At 42.3% G+C, this 17,619-nt stretch overlaps 1 protein-coding gene and 1 long non-coding RNA gene across 4 annotated transcripts in view; both read right to left on the minus strand.

Annotated features, from left to right (window-relative positions):
* Positions 1-5,315, minus strand: part of LOC126379047 (uncharacterized) — a 29,703-nt gene extending 24,388 nt beyond the window's left edge. Inside the window, exon 1 of the long non-coding RNA XR_007568227.1 lies at positions 5,205-5,315. This is a non-coding gene — a long non-coding RNA (uncharacterized LOC126379047). The remainder of the gene's footprint in view (positions 1-5,204) is intronic.
* Positions 1-9,927, minus strand: part of LOC126378926 (phenoloxidase-activating factor 2-like) — a 34,315-nt gene extending 24,388 nt beyond the window's left edge. Inside the window, exons 1-2 of one of the 3 annotated variants that reach the window (XM_050027455.1) lie at positions 9,721-9,927; positions 2,875-3,016 (exon numbers count right to left, since the gene is read on the minus strand). In XM_050027455.1, coding sequence (XP_049883412.1) covers positions 2,875-3,015 — 141 coding nt within the window. In that variant the 5' untranslated portion in view covers position 3,016; positions 9,721-9,927. Of the gene's footprint in view, positions 1-2,874; positions 3,020-5,478; positions 5,501-9,720 lie in introns of those variants that run through there. The other 2 variants (XM_050027454.1, XM_050027456.1) reach the window with 2 other exon arrangements.
* Between the last annotated feature and the right edge of the window lie 7,692 nt (positions 9,928-17,619).

Here is a 17,619-nt window from a genome sequence, read left to right on the forward strand (position 1 = left end):
AAGACCATGCTCTTCACGAATGAATCCCAAATAGATAAATTGAAAAACAACTGTAAATTACTAGTATTTTATTAGCAGTACTTAAAGAACTGATGGCCGCTGGGGCGGAAGGGTTCTGGAGTGGCGACCACGTGTCGGACGACGCTCAGTGGGTAGGCCCGCTACAAGGTGGACCGACGATCTGGTGAAAGTCGTGGGAAGCCGCTGGATGCGGGCAGCGCAGGACCGATCGTCGTGGAGATCTTAGGGAGAGGTCTATACCCAGCAGTAGGCGTCGTACGGCTGATGATGATGATGAAATAACTACGTATATACTTAACTGCCTATTACATTTTACTTATATTACTTTTCTACAACTATTCTCAAACTATTGATTCTTTAGTGTCCGTTGGTTTTAAGTACCTTCCTATTTGCTGGGTTGTTTGCTTGGTGAAATTAAATAACTCCAAAAATAAGTCTTCAAAACGATTATAATTATTCTTGATATTACAAATAATGGTTTCAACGGACACTGGATGGCAACTGGCCATGTAGGGAACTAGCGGAGAGAGGCGCGCGGGCGCGGGTTTCCGGAAGGATTTCCGATCGGTGCGTCGTTTCGCTCCGCTATGTTGGCGGCTTGCACAGCGGCAACCAATTACCGCACGCACAGAATATGTGCAAGCCGCCAACCGCAGGAAAATATAAATGCGTTCAATATAATTACTTATAGCTAATTGGGTGATGCCACAATTATATTTGATTTCTTTACCAATGTGCAACTATGTATGTTTCATGTTATTAACTTGCTATTGAATTTATTGATCTCATTATCTCAACACTTACATAATTTACATGCATATACACATCCCATCACTCACATCTGGCTCATACACATTGGCTTTCAGCATACAACTTTTGGATGGTAGCTGGTATCCTTTGCTCAGTTTTAAACATTTTAGGGATAACAGCTGACTCATAGTAATTATGTCACAGCCTGTAATTACATACTTATAAATGTGAACAAATACTGTCATATACTTAAGGCTTTAATGGTACAAAAGTAAAGATATTATTATTATATATCTCAGCTTCGAGACTGCTCTCAAGATCATGTCAATGTGACAGTTCTCATATAAAAACAGAGACTTGAGCATGATCTTGAGGGCAGTCTCAGCTGAGATTCGTTTATTAATACCACCCCTACTTACGGTAAAAGTATTATTTTTCCTTCTACGTAATTTCAAAGCAATTTACGCTTTATCCTCAGTCTAGAACGTAATATGACGTCATCATCATCATCAGCCCATTAACGTTCCCACTGCTGGGGCACGGGCCTTCCCTATGGATGGATAGGGAGATCGGGCCTTAAACCATCACGCGGGCCCAGTACGGATTGATGGTTATTAACGACTGCTAATGCAGCCGGGACCAACGGCTTAACGTGCATAACGGAGGAGCTCGAGATGAAAACTTTTTTTTTTTTGTGGTCACCCATCCTATGACCGGCCTTTGCGAAAGTTGCTTTACTTCAATTATCGCAGACCGAGCGCGTTTACCGCTGCGCCACCGAGCTCCTAATAATATAACGTACTTACGTCATATTATCAGAGGATGACTCTTTATGGAAATGACGCAGCCGACGTTACTGTACAGTCGATGATAACAAACGTCATTTCAAGCATGGTCTAAGAATAACCAGGGGGGTAAAATGGCCACATCGAAGCAATTCATCTAAGAAAGCAATGTTGCAATTTGACATTTGCGCATATAAAAGTAAGTGCGCAATGCAAACAAATGTCAAATAGATGAATTGCTTCGATGATGTGGCCTTTTAACCCCCCTGGTATGCTCAAAACTGACAGCTAACATTTCAAGGTTAGCCCAGCTGACGTCATCCCGCCCTGTGTTGCCATTTCGTAAAAAATAACCCACGTCCAATGTTTTTCATTTACTTTACAAGGAAATTTTGAACTTTTAGTAAAATAATTATTTACAGTTTTAATGTTTTTTATATATGTGACAAGTAACAATAATTAAGTATATTAGTCAGTAATACACTTAATTTTCAAAAATAAAATTTACGTCTTTGGCATGTTGAAGCCACACCAACAGCCTCCGTGGTCTAGTGGTTAGAGCGTTAGGCTCACGATCTGGAGGTCCGGGTTCGATTCCCGATGGGGACATTGTCGAAATCACTTTGTGAGACTGTCCTTTGTTTGGTAAGGACTTGTCAGGCTTGAATCACCTGATTGTCCGAAAAAGTAAGATGATTCCGTGCTTCGGAGGGCACGTTAAGCCGTTGGTCCCGGCTATTAGCCGTAAAAACACCTCCACCAACCCGCAGTGGAGCAGCGTGGTGGAGTATGCTCCATATTCCCTCCGGTTGATTGAGGGGAGGCCTGTGCCCAGCAGTGGGACGTATATAGGCAGTTTATGTTATGTATGGCATGTTGGAAACATATGTATGGTTACAAAAAAGGTTATAATAACCTTTAAAGTTAGTGATTATTTAGAAGATATGAATGCATGGGATTAACTGTCTGAGAACTGATATTAGGCAGCTAAATTACTCAATTGTATATCAATATTTTATGTTTATTTTTATTATTTTTTAAAGAACGTCTAGGACCCTGTGCCGAGGTTTTTCTTGCAGCTTATTTTCCCCGGCTATACAGGTTGTGAGAAGCTGCAGTAGTTTTAGGCGGATGAGACGTTCGTTATGTAAAAATTGACGATTCAAAGTGTAACTATGTTACCTACTGAATAAAGATATTTTTGAATTTGGAGATACCAATTTGATGGTAACACTTACGTCATCAACGGGCTAGCAATGGCGGCTTGTCGTAGGATTGATCATACCTGGTTTTCTAATACCATGATTATGATACTTACATCTTCCAACCGAGTCGTCGTGTTGGGGGTCGGGGTAACGGGCGGCTGGGGGGTGCCGAACAGCTCGATGAGGAGGTTGGGGTCAATGGTTGTCTGCGCCAGCGCACACGCCGTTAAACACGACAGTATTATGAAATACATTCTGCTGATAACAGAAAAATACAACAATTGATAACAATTAATTGAAGTTGATGATTTCCCAAATTGACATGCTTCATTCATCATCATCAGCCCATTAACGTCCCCACTGCTGGGGCACGGGCCTTCCCTATGGATGGATAGGGAGATCGGGCCTTAAATATCACGCGGGCCCAGTGCGGATTGATAGTTATTAACGACTGCTAATGCAGCCGGGACCAACGGCTTAACGTGCCTTCCGAAGCACGGAGGAGCTCGAGATGAAAACTTTTTTTTTTGTGGTCACCCATCCGGCCTTTGCGAAAGTTGCTTTACTTCAACAATCGCAAACCGAGCGCGTTAACCGCTGCGCCACCGAGCTCCACATGCTTCATTATAATACAATAATATACTTTTAACAGCCTCTGTGGTCCAGTAGTTGAGCGTTGGACTAACGATCCGGAGGCCCCGGGTTCGGATTCCGGTGGGAACATATCACAAAAATCAGTTTGTGATCCCTAGTTTGGTTAGGACATTAAAGGGTGATCACCTGATTGTCCGAAAGTAAGATGATCCGTGCTTCGGAAGGCACGTCAATTCCGTCGGGCTATTGGCTCGGTCCGCGGTGGTCCGTATTGCTCTATGCTATTGGCCGATGTAAAAGTTTTAGAGGGTTGTTTTAATTTCTGCTGAAAATTGACATGTTCCATAAATTTGATGCCTGTCTACTACTCGTCCCTTTCCTTTATGGCGGATAAGAAAATGACAGGTATAACTTAAAATAAAATTAAAATTGATCGTGTGTACAGTCATGAGCAATATAATGTACCCACTTTAGGAGTCTGTCGCACTAACATATTTGACATTTAGTGAGACTTACAGTTCAATTTGTAAAAAAAGTTAATGTGACATGGTACCAAAGTGTATACATATTAATGCTCGTGACCGTACAGACAGAGGGCAGTAACTGTCAGTCAGTACTATTCAGAGGCGGAGGACAGGAGTCCTAGTATGGCTTTGAAATAAACTACTCTGCGCGCGATCCCACTCGCATGAGACAGAGTACTGCGGGGCGGAAGGCAAGAGGGAAACCACTGCCCTATGTACCCTAAAAAAATAGCATGGAGAATGCTACACCTTTTTTTTTTTACTTATTGTAGATTTGCCGCAGATGGCATTAACTACTTGGCCGGACAAATGGGGAGCGCTGAAGGCTCTCACCCGGTTCAACGTTTAAGACAACAGGCCTGAGGGTGCCCAGTTGGGCGCGAACCTCTGCTCAGGGCGTTGTCTGAGAGGAAAATATTTGAAAGAATTAATCGACCCTAGTGGGTCGATAGCGATAGGCGCTGAATGAGGGAAATCGTCCACGCCGGCGGGGTCGGTATCGGGGTCCTGAAGTGTTTGGTGTCGCGAGCTGATTGGCTGCCTCTATGGCTAGAGTAATCGGGTCGTCGGGATCGTATATTACGTCCTTCGAACGCCGATACTTTTCAGTACCGTCCCTAAGCGGAATGTATTCGGAAGCCGCAACTACCAGGGGAGAATGCTACACCGACAAGAGCGTGGCTCTTAAATTAGTGATTATATGAACAGGAATCGGCACCATAATAATTAACTTACTTAAAGAACAATTATTATACAAGTTTGAGTACTTAGGTATCATCATGGCATACCCAATTACTGAACTAATGGTTTTCTGTGAATCGCATGTGTAATGTATTTTGGTTTTTCCTGTTACTTGTAGTTACAAAGAAAACCGGTAGTACGGAGTACGTAAGTACAGTGATGAGCAATATAATGTACCCACTTTAGGACTCTGTCGCACTAACACATTTGACATTTAGTGAGACTTACAGTTCAATTTGTCTAAAAAGTTAATGTGACATGGTAGCAAAGTGTATACATATTAATGCTCGTGACCGTATGTACTTACTTTCAATTTTATCTTTAGGTATTTAAACGTATTTTATTTGAATTTTATTTTAAGTTATCAGCCTCTGTGGTCTAGTTGTTAGAGCGTTAGGCTCACGATCTGGAGGTCCGGGTTCGATTCCCGATGGGGACATTGTCGAAATCACTTTGTGAGACTGTCCTTTGTTTGGCAAGGACTTTTCAGGCTTGAATCACCAGATTGTCCGAAAAAGTAAGATGATTCCGTGCTTCGGAGGGCACGTTAAGCCGTTGGTCCCGGCTATTAGCGGTAAAAACACCTCCACCAACCCGCATTGGAGCAGCGTGGTGGAGTATGCTCCATACCCCCTCCGGTTGATTGAGGGGAGGCCTGTGCCCAGCGGTGGGACGTATATAGGCTGTTTATGTTATGTTTAAGTTATCGATTTCTTTCCGCCGAAAAGGAAAGGGACGGATGATTAACATCTTTTAATTTTATAATGAATTAATAACCCGGTCTGAATTAATAACGCTCAAACGACTTGACCACGGAGGCCGTTACCCGTCTACCCTAATAGGCATGATCTTACTTACAAGTTAGACCAACGTGATAGGTGGTGAGGAGCTCGGTGGCGCAGCGGTAAACGCGCTCGGTCTGCGATTGTTGAAGTTAAGCAACTTTCGCAAAGGCCGGTCATAGGATGGGTGACCACAAAAAAAAAAGTTTTCATCTCGAGCTCCTCCGTGCTTCGGAAGGCACGTTAAGCCGTTGGTCCCGGCTGCATTAGCAGTCGTTAATAACCATCAATCCGCACTGGGCCCGCGTGATGGTTTTAGGCCCGATCTCCCTATCCATCCATAGGGAAGGCCCGTGCCCCAGCAGTGGGGACGTTAATGGGCTGATGATGATGATGATGATAGGTGGTGAGCCGTATCGCCGTCTACGAAAGCCAACTGTGTTAGTAAATTGTGCTGATCTAACAGAAAGCTCGGTGAGGCGTGGGTACTAAGTTCATCTTGCGATCAGAATCATTTATTCAACGTAATTATCATGGATAAACTTGAGGTCAATGTAACATTTTGAATTTACGTCATTTCGCAAGGTGTTATGGCTGAGGAGAAGAAATGACAAGAAACTGCAACAGCAATACATCTTTTAAATCAATGAGGGTACATTACAAGTTATTTAATAACTAGAGGAACACATCTAATACCAGACATGTTTATCATTTAGGTAATCATTAATCTTATAATAAGCTTTTTTACATAAAGTAAGCTTCACGTGAGCTTTAAATTTATTCTCTGACAAATTTAAAATATTATCTGGTATTTTATTGTAAAAACGTATACATAACCCCAAAAAAAAATGAATTTAATTTACTTAATCTAGAATTTTGAACAACAATTTTATTTTTATTCCTTGTATTGTAAGTATGCCTTTCACGTATGTATGTATGATGTAAGTATGTACCTTTGGCCATGGTATAAGAAGACCAGGTATGCTCAAACTGACAGCTAGCATTTCAAGGTTAGCCCAGCTGACGTCATCCGACCCTGCGTTGCCATTTCGTAAAAAATAAATTATCCATGTCCAACATTTTTAATTTACTTTGCAAGGAAATTTTGTACTTTTAGTAAAATATTTACGTACAGTGGTAATGATTTTTATATCATCATCATCATCATCATCACCAGCCCATTAACGTCCCCACTGCTGGGGCACGGGCCTTCCCTATGGATGGATAGGGAGATCGGGCCTAAAACCACCACGCGGGCCCAGTGCGGATTGGTGGTTATTAACGACTGCTAATGCAGCCGGGACCAACGGCTTAACGTGCCTTCCGAAGCACGGAGGAGCTCGAGATGAAAACTTTTTTTTTTTTGTGGTCACCCATCCTATGACCGGCCTCTGCGAAAGTTGCTTTACTTCAACAATCGCAGACCGAGCGCTTTTACCGCTGTGCCACCGAGCTCCTTTTTATATTGATTTTTATATATGTGGCAAATAATAGTAATTAAATACATTAGTCAGTAATTAACTTAATTTTCAATAATAACATTTACATCCTTGGAATGTTGGAGATACCAATTTAGTGGTAACACTTACGTCATCAAGGGCTAGCAATGGCGGCTTGTCATAGGATTGAGTATACCTGGTTTTCTTATACCTTGCCTCTGACTACCCTAATTGGAATGTAGTCGTCAGCTTATATATTATTTATATGTTTTGTGTGTTTGTTTATATTGAAAGCGACTTGTCAGCCAAGTTCACAAAAGGGTTATCGCTTCGGACACCAAGGAATTGAGTTTGTAGTCAGTATTTGATAGTTGTTATGAGGTCACGGACAGACGGTAAATACTTATTATTAGATACAGTACCTATAACATAATGATAGACTTTCCTAAAAAAAATAGAGATGGCGCTGTTCAGATTTAACGTGATCCATGATAATCAATTAAAAAAAAAATAGGTACCTATAATCTAATTGCAGAAGCACTATAAAAATGTTTGTTGCTTGATATTTGGATCACATAGTACTATTGCTTCTTTTCATTTTGATCATTTTTTTTGACGTGATTAATTGTAGATTTGCTGCAGATGGCATTAACTACTTGGCCGGACAAATGGGGAGCGCTGCTGAAGGCTCTCACCCGGTACAACGTTTAAGACAACAGGCCTGAGGGTGCCCAGTTGGGCGCGAACCTCGGCTCAGGGCGTCGTCTGAGAGGAAGAATATTTGAAAGGATTAATCCACCCTAGTGGGTCGATAGCTGCAGGTCCGGACCAAACTAGGGATCACAAAGTATTTTTTGTGATAATTCCCCACCGGGATTCGAACCTGGGACCTCCGGATCGTGAGCCTAACGCTCAACTACTGGACCACGGTGGCCGTTAGTAACAAACACTGCATTTTTGTCTTTTCTTTTTAAAAAGGTCGAATGGTCAAATGCCATGTATGTATTTAATATCTTCGAGTCCGGTTATTGAGTCTAACAGGAAAAATATTCAAGGAAACACAATCTCTGTTTGTGGTACGAACCAGCGGCTTTGTGGTCATCGACCATGTGCAAACGAACATACTACTTAATACACATTTTTTATTAGATAACAAAAAAGGTTAAAGTCAGTTCGACACAAGTTGCCGCTGGGCTCACGATCCGGAGGTCCCGGGTTCGATCACAAAAATTACTTTGTGGTCCCTAGTTTGGTCAGGACATTACAGGCTGATCACCAGGTCCGAAAGTAAGATGATCCGTGCTTCGGAAGGCACGTTAAGCCCCGGTTACTACTTACTGATGTAAGTAAGTAGTCGATACATGAGCCATGTCAGGGGCCTTTAGCGGTTCAATAGTAACCCCTGACACGAGGGTTGATGAGGTTGTTAATGCACCTCACTATTAAGATTATTAACATAGTTAATAATGGATTCCTAATAGTGTAATTTAATACTAAATATTACATAATTACTGATACCGTTAAGTTGATGACTGTTATTGTAATAAAGTACTAATTGGTACTGATTCCGAAGAGCTCGGTGGCGCAGCGGTAAACGCGCTCGGTCTGCGATTGTTGAAGTTAAGCAACTTTCGCAAAGGCCGGTCATAGGATGGGTGACCACAAAAAAAAAGTTTTCATCTCGAGCTCCTTTGTGCTTCGGGGCACGTTAAGCCGTTGGCCCCGGCTGCATTAGCAGTCGTTAATAAATCAATCCGCACTGGGCCCGCGTGATGGTTTAAGGCCCGATCTCCCTATCCATCCATAGGGAAGGCCCGTGCCCCAGCAGTGGGGACGTTAATGGGCTGATGATGATGGTACTGATTCCAGTCTTCTTCTTATCGTGTGGGTTGTGAGGTGGAGTACCAACCTCATCAACCCTGGTTTCAGGGTTATTACTGAGCCGCCAAAAGCCCCTGACATGGCTCATACTTACGTCATTAAGTAGTAACCGGGGCCTTAACGTGCCTTCCGAAGCACGGATCATTTTACTTTCGGACAATCAGGTGATCAGCCTGTAATGTCCTACCCAAACTAGGTATCACAAAGTGATTTTTGTGATATGTCCCCACCGGGATTCAAACCCGGGGCCTCCGGATCGTGAGACCAACGCTCAACCACTGGACCACGGAGTTATTAAAAGGTGCTCTTGAATACTAAATGTCGACTATGATGCAAGGAGTTCCCTCCATATCACAGGAAAGCTAAAAACCTTAGTATAATCGGCTATTTATCAAAATATCACTTTTGTATGTTGTGTAAGTACCAATATTTTATATTTATTTTTATTTTTTTAGAACGTCTAGGGCCCTGTGCTGAGGTTTTTCTTGCAGCTTCTTTTCCCCGGCTATACAGGTTGTGAGAAGCTGCAGTAGTTTTAGGCGGATGAGACGTTCGTTATGTAAAAATTGACGATTCAAAGTGTAACTATGTTACCTACTGAATAAAGATATTTTTGAATTTGAATTATCTTACGAAAAGTAATGATACAATTGCAGCCTAACACATAAGATATACATTGCGGATAAAATGGCTGTGGAATTTGAAAAGCAACAATTATTTTTATATATGCTTTTGGCCACTACATTTTATTTTTGAATACTTAAAAAAGTATGTAAGTACCCGAGTAAGTAATATGAATAAGATAGGGAATTATTTCGTTAAATCTGTACAACGCCATCTAGCCTGGAAAGACCTCATTACCATTTAGATACAAACAGATAAAATTGCCAACATCATGTGGCTTTTAAAATTCGCCAAAAAAAACCACAACTAATTCAATACAAAACCAGCTTGGAGACTTCGTTATAAAAAAGCAAACAAAGTAGGTAGGTACTTACATTAAAATCTTCTTTCTTCCAAACTATTTATAATAATATTCAACCACCTACTTATTTTAAAATCTCACTTATTTATACTTTAAATTAATATTCATAATCACGGAAACACTTTAAAAAGTAGGAAATAAACCACTCGTCGAAACTAATAATAATTTGCAGTTTAACGTCGTATCATTAACGCATCTTGGTATGAACTGGCGGACGGTAGCGGATGGTCGTTTTTTTGTGGTCGTGTGGTCACCGTCACCCGTCGGGCAAGAGTCAAGTGATACACACCGCTGTGTAGGATAGCGAGCTTGCGCGGTCACGAGCATTAATATGTATACACTTTGGTACCATTTCACATTAACTTTTTTGACAAATTGAACTGAAAGTCTCACTAAATGTCAAATATGTTAGTGCGACAGAGTCCTAAAGTGGGTACATTATATTGCTCATGACTGTACGAACAACATAACCTACCACACCCCAGACACTTCGTACCATAGCATAAGAAAACCAGTCGAAAGTGACAGCTAACATTTCAAGGTTACCCCAGCTGACGTCATCCCACCCTGCGTTGCCATTTTGTAAAAAATAAATTACCCACGTCCTATGTTTTTTTTAATATTTACACTGCAAGGAAATTTTGAACTTTTAGTTAAAGAGTTACTTACAGTTTTAATATTTTTTATATATGTGACAAGTAATAATAATCAAATACATTAGTCAGTAATTCACTTAATTTTCAATAATAAAATTTACGTCCTTGGAATGTTGGAGATACCAATTTAATGGTAACACAGTGGTAACACTTACGTCATCAAAGGGCTAGCAATGACGGCTTGTCATAGGATTGAGCATAGGTACCTCGGTCAGTTGGCTTGCCGAACTTCATATGACGTCACGAATCGGGAATCGCCATCTTGGCTGCTTTCGCGGTACGACAGAATCAAATCTATGGTCGATTTGCTCCAATCTTAATCGGTTTCGTCTTACCCAGTAGAGCCCCAGAATCCTTTCTAAGGACATCCGAGGATTCAAGGAGAAAGGAAAACCTTTCAAAGGCCATTAAGGATTTTCGAAGTTGAGATTAGTTTATTCACGATCTCGCTATGACATTGACGCATCCGTCTAGATGAATTGGGTAGTACTCGTAAGTATAAGAGCCCCCACAAACCACAGACTTTCTATCGACCGATAGTTTGGTCGGGCTTATAATCAGTATGAAGATGTATGCAAGTCCGCATACTACAAAGACCGATACCAAACACCGATACATCTTCATACTGATTATAAGCCCGACCAAACTATCGGCTGATAGAAAGTCTGTGGTTTGCGGGGGCTCTAATAACCGCTTTACCACGCTCGCCGTCCGCCACGGCCGTGTGTCCCCACTTTAATTACTTTGTTTGCGGACGCTCGCAATATCAATAACGTAACAACGATGCTTTAAATATAATTTGTGCAGATAACTACAGAATAGAAGAAAGAGGAAGGGCCAAGCGAGCGCAGAACACGCGCTATACAAGTATATTATGAGCAAAAAGTTCACACTTCAACTTTGCACTCCACTCGACCTTTCAACTACTTGGCCGGACAAATGGGGAGCGCTGAAGGCTCTGACCCGGTACAACGTTTAAGACAACAGGCCTGAGGGTGCCCAGTTGGGCGCGAACCTCGGCTCAGGGCGTCGTCTGAGAGGAAAAATATTTGAAAGAATTAATCGACCCTAGTGGGTCGATAGCGATAAGCGCTGTACGAGGGAAATCGTCGACCACGCCGGCGGGGTCGGTATCGGGGTCCTGAAGTGTTTGATGTCGCGAGCTGATTGGCTGCCTCTATGGCTAGAGTAATCGGGTCGTCGGGATCGTATATTACGTCCTTCGGACGCCGATACTTATCAGTGCCGTCCCTAAGCGGGGTGTATTCGGAGTCCACTCGACCGCAACCTTACGACCCACGGAGCTCCGCGGTAGTATATTAAAAGGTTGTGGTGGACCCAACTAGTTGGCCACCTAGCTCAATACCTAATGCAGTCTTCAAACAGTCGTGAAACGCGATATCGAAGTTTACACAGCAAGACGCATATATACAACTTCCAACCGTTGGATCGTGGATCCCTAGTCACACTACCAACTTGTGGCTAGCGGGGTACTATGCTCTGTTCGGTACCCCGAAAACATCCTTTGGCGGCAGCACACCCGTTGTGAGGTGGAGTACCAACCTCATCAATCTTGGTGTCAGGGTTACTATTGAGCCGCCAAAGGCCCCTGACATGGCTCATGTAACGACTACTTACTTACAGCAGTAAGTAGTAACCGGGACCAACGGCTTAACGTGCTTTCCACCTAGGGTTGCCATCTCTAAAATTTGGAAAACAGGACGAGACGCGTGAAAACCCCGGATTTTGGAGTCCGAAAGCCGGACATATCAACAAGATCTTTTAAACATATTCAATGTAATAAAAACAGTTGAAAATCTCATAAATCACCTTTTTTGTCATTCATTATTTTAACAAAACAGAATCATATTACAATTTGTTACAAATTGTTTATATAAATCACCTTTTTTAATTCTTGAAATAAGAAAATTAAACCTTATTCAAATATTAAACAAAATTATATAAATATACTTGGTTCGTCGGTTGATAGTGGTGTGCGTGTGAGCATAGTGCGTGTTCGCGGGCGGCGCAATTTTTTTTTTAATTTGCTTCTATGCTGTTCTGGGAGCAAATAAAAAACATAGAACACGTTCAGCTGCTTGTCTTCCCGGGCATGTCGTAAAAACCGACAGAGGGATTGTGTCCTCTAACATGATGGACTAATGTTATGGGCGATAGGCTGATCCCTTATCACCATACGGTTCATCATATCCAGCTTACGACATCGTATCAACAGTGGCTGCAAGTTGTCTTTGATTACTTGTGGCTCTGACCACCCCATTAGGGATAACGGGCGTGAGTTTATGTATGTATGTATGTATTTTTTTAAACCCGGTTTACAAATGGAACCTTCCCCGGACTCCCCCCGGATGCCCCTCTAAACTACAAACAACACTACAAATCCGGGGAAACCAGGACGGATGGCAATCCTACTTCCACCTCACAACCCAGACGATAGAAGAAGAAATGTAGTAATAATTAAATCAGGTGCATTAATAAGGATAGATGTAATACCTCTCTAAGAAAACTCCGTAAGTATATACAGGGTGTAACGGAAGGGGGGTATCAAGCCGAAAGGGGACAAAACTATACCTTATGTAGGTCTTCTCTGCAAAATTTCAGTTAAAAAAAAACACTTTTGATATTTTTTTCAATTTCAGTTAAAAAAAATATTTTAATATTTCCAGCATGTAAAAAACGCGGCACAGCACTATTGAGGTCACTGTTCTTAATCCACTCAAATACACTCAAAACTTGCATTGGCACTACACAATCTCCTAGCGCGTCCTGGTCGCCTGGTACTCGTGGCGCTCGCACGGCCGCGATAGGTACGAAATTCGAGCGGGCGCGCGGCGGCTTTGGCGGCATCGTCAAAAGGAGTCGGCGGCCGATTGAAACAATCCGAGCCGGCGGCGCGTCGGCGACTGTAACAAACAATAATGACACTAAAGCATCTAATAATTGGAGTCATTTTGCTTTGACAACTATTCTCACATAATTTTATTAAAATTGAAAATTACCTACTTGTTTAGGTAGGGTATTTAATTTAATAGTAAATAGGTAACAAAAGTGTGAATGTGTGGGTAAGTAGGTAGGTAGGTAATTAATAATTAGACTTACGTTTTACAAGAAAGGTTCGAAATGTCGTCCTCCCCGTTCGATGCACAGACCTGCTCGCCTGTAGGTAGATGCCCTGGTATTGCGCAGCATCTCCGGCGTCACCGTTCGGAATGCTTCAATGATGCGCTGCTGCATCTGCTCCCTTGAGGTGCACTCGACGGCATAGACGATGCTCTTTATGTACCCCCATAAAAAAAAGTCTAAGGGTGTGAGGTCTGGAGATCGCGGAGGCCACGCAACACGGCCTCCTCGCCCTATCCATAGGGGGAAGCGAGCGTCAATGTGTCTTCGGACGTCAATGGCAAAGTGTGCCGGAGCTCCGTCGTGCTGGAAGACCAGTTCGTTGCCCATGACAATGTTGACATAGGTGGTCAATGGCATCGTAGCTTGTAGGAGCTCGTCCAGATCGTTCTCCAGAAACGTCAGATAATTGACGCCGTTCAGGTGTTGATCCAGAAAGTGTGGACCCATAAGCACATCTCCAACAATACCAGCCCAAACATTTATCCTCCATTGGTGTTGGAACGACGACTGGGAGGACAGGTGGGGGTTGGTGTGCGACCAGTAATGTTCATTATGAACATTACTAATCCCCCCTCTTACAAATGATGCTTCATCTGTCCACAACACTTTCGAAGAAAAGTCTGGTGAGCTTTCCACTTGAGCTCGGTACCATTCGCAGAATGCCACACGAGGTAAATAGTCAGCAGGAATTAGCTCCTGCGTACGTTGTATGTGATAAGGATGCTGGCGATCTAGGTTCATCACTCGCCACACTTGCATATGGTTCGCAGCCCCTAATGCCAGGGCAGCGTGACGCGTGCTAGTCCTTGGGTTGGCTGCAAAATGGTCCAGTACGGCTTCTTCAAACTCCGGATCACGGGTCGCCGAGCGGCCAGTGTCTGATGACGCGTGGAAGGAGCCCGTTAAATGCAGGCGGTTAACCATTCGCCTGAAGCAGCGCAATGAAGGCAGTTGCCTGGCTTCATCAGCTGGTCTACCTTCTATGAATCGCTGACGATACAAGTCCCGTGCTTCACTCAAGTTGCCATCGCTGGCACCCACACACATCATCATTTCGTAATAAACTCCATTACTCAAAGACATCTCGAACTATCACTGATCACAGTTATCAAAACAAATCAAAATTTCGAACTTCACTCCGCAGATAGTAAACAAGCACTGGCAAATAATTTGACAGTTTACTTTCGTGTGCATGTTTCTATCTCTTTCGAATCCTAGTATCCTGGTACTTAAGGGTATGTTATTTCTTTGTGCGCAATAAAATATTTTTATGGTACCTATTGTTTGAATGAATGAATGTTTTGTATTTTATGAAAGTAGGTACTTATTTTAAGATTACTTTGAACCTAGAAAAGTAAAAAAGTAGTTTATCTAATAAGAATCACCCGCGCTCACTCTCTGGCACTAACACAGAATTGCCACGTTTCTTCGCAAATATCCCGCGCAATAGCAGAAGGCGATATTAATCTGTCGATAATAAGACATACTATCACTTGTACCTGCCCTTATCCCTAATGGGGTGGGCAGAGTCACAAGAACATCCCATTAGCGGTACGAGCATGATAATTATTTATGTACCTATGTTATGATTACTTGTGGCTCTGTCTGCCCCATAAGAGATAAAGGCGTGATATGTATGGACGTGACGTATGTTCGGTACGGGCATGTAGCGATACATACGAGCGTGTATTGGTAAGTGAAATTCCGCAGTCTCTGCCTACTCCAATGGGAAAAAGGCGTGATGTTATTGTTCACTGTTGGACAATACGACTACAATTTAGAAAGGAAAAAAAATACTTACAAAAAAAAATATTTTTTATCATGGTTAATGATAACTTTCCCTTAACAGCACCGCCATTTTGAATTTTGGGTGCACTAGTGTTTGCCGATCAATGAATGACTATCGATAAAATCTATCCCGACCGAGAGTCGATCGATAGCAAGTCGACTATCGGTCAAAAAGTTAACAGAAACATTATCGATTAAGTGCAATACAATCGATATTATCGTTGCGGATTAATAACAAACTATCGATAATTTTGCCCTCAGTCAATAGTATTGCTACACTCCGATAGTATGGCTATTTTGAGTGGGTTGATTGTCTAAACTGAATTTCAATCACTCAAAAGTTCATAAATTTAGATTTTTTGAAAAGTTACATTTTTTATTTCTACCAATCAAAATCGTAGTTGAAAATGATTGTGATCGATAATCGATACTGAACTATCGATAGTTTGAAACACTAGCGTGCCTTTTTCTATTCGCGAGCCCTGGCCTCCTGGTACAGGGTATAAATCCCATTAACTGTCCCAATGCAATTTGCAATTCCGTGCTTCGGAAGGCACGGTTGGTCCCGGTGACGTTATGTGTTTTTAATTCCTTGTACGCAATAAAGTATTATTGTATTGTACGAAAGTACTTATTTTAAGATTACTTTTACCATGTCATAGTAAAAGTAGTTATGTTAGGTAGGTACTTTACTTGAGAAATTAATTTTGTCTTTACTATGTTGTAAACGTAACATTAATGTCTCGTTAATAAGATACACAATCACTTGCAGCTGCTCGTATCCCTAATGGGGTGGGCAGAGCCATAAGTAATCAGAACATACTAACATAATATCACGCCCGTATCACTAAGGGGTAGGCAGTCACAACGGTACTTGAGAAATTTATTTTGCTTTTACTATGTTATAAATCCCCAAGGAATTCTAACAAGCCTCTGACGTTGCCGGCCGCCTTAGGGAGGCACCCCGTCTGGCCAAGGTGCCGGACTCGGTAGTTGGCGGCTCCTTCACACTCCAGTAGCACATGGGCCGCTGTCTCGTCCATGCAGGTTCTGCACAGGGGCTTGTCGGTGACACCTAGTGTAAACAGATGTTTGTTGATATCACCGTGACCACACAGCTACACCTGCTACCTGCAGCTGTTACCTGTATTAGTGGAGACCTCTTCACATTTAGAATTCTTTTGGAGAGACAACTATTGATGTTGGGTAGTGCCATCTTAGCCTGCCTTCATTTATTTACGGTGGTTCATAGTCTGGTGTGTTTGTTCATTCCCAAATACCCTAATACCGAACTAGCTTTATTTGCGGATGATACAGCCATCTATTCTTCGTGCCGTGGTCGAGTTATGATGACCGGAATTCTCCAACGCGCCAATGCCTTGGGCAAGTAGTTTCGCAAATGGAGAATCAAGGTAAACCCGGAGAAAAGTGCAGCGGTGTACTTTTCAAAGGGCTATTATAATACGTCACGGTCACGCTGTCAACTTAAGTCTCTGAAAGTATTCTAATGAAACTGTCCCGTACCTAGCTAGCCATGAACGCATTCGCCGCTAGCGTGATGCCCATTTGACCTGGATGACGGTGTTAAGGGAGCCTGATATTACGTAATCATAAAATAAAGCATACTACACAAGGAGACGAGATGCATTGTAAAGTACATTTCTTTATCAACTATTAATGTAGGTAATCGACTACATTTTTGGACAAAACTTGTACAACAAAGTGACTCTGCCCACCTCAGTAGCGCAGTAAGTGTGATATTAGATATGTGTAATTACTTGTAGCTCTGTCTGGTCCATTAGGGATAAAGCCGTGATTTATGTATGTTCACATCTTGTTCTATCCTATTGGTTGTGAGGTGGATAACCAACCTCGTCAATCCTGGTGCGAGGGTTATTATTGAGCCGCCAAATGCCCCTGACATGGCTCATGTAACGACTACTTATTACATCAGTAAGCAGTAACCGGGACCAAAGCCCATTGTTTTTTTAACTATTGTGTCTGGAAATCTTGGCCTCACAAGGATGAAACAAAACAATTTAAAAAATATTGATTAATATGGCCATCACTGGCACGTTTACCCTTTACTAGGGCAGGCATAAATAAAAGAGGTGGTAGCTGTTCACTCAAAAGTTAAATACCTTGAACAGCTGATTGCTACGTAGTGTTGTGCAAATTTGAATTTATTACATGAAGACCTGGAATTCAATTGCTCATAACTAATGCAAATATGAATTTAGGCGGCCAATACTCTCGCATGTGATTTGTAGATAGTGACAGAGTAGGCACACTTCGGGTTGATACCCCCGTTCCGTTACACCCTG

The sequence above is a fragment of the Pectinophora gossypiella genome, chromosome 27 (assembly GCF_024362695.1).
Source record: "Pectinophora gossypiella chromosome 27, ilPecGoss1.1, whole genome shotgun sequence".
Taxonomy (NCBI): domain Eukaryota; kingdom Metazoa; phylum Arthropoda; class Insecta; order Lepidoptera; family Gelechiidae; genus Pectinophora; species Pectinophora gossypiella.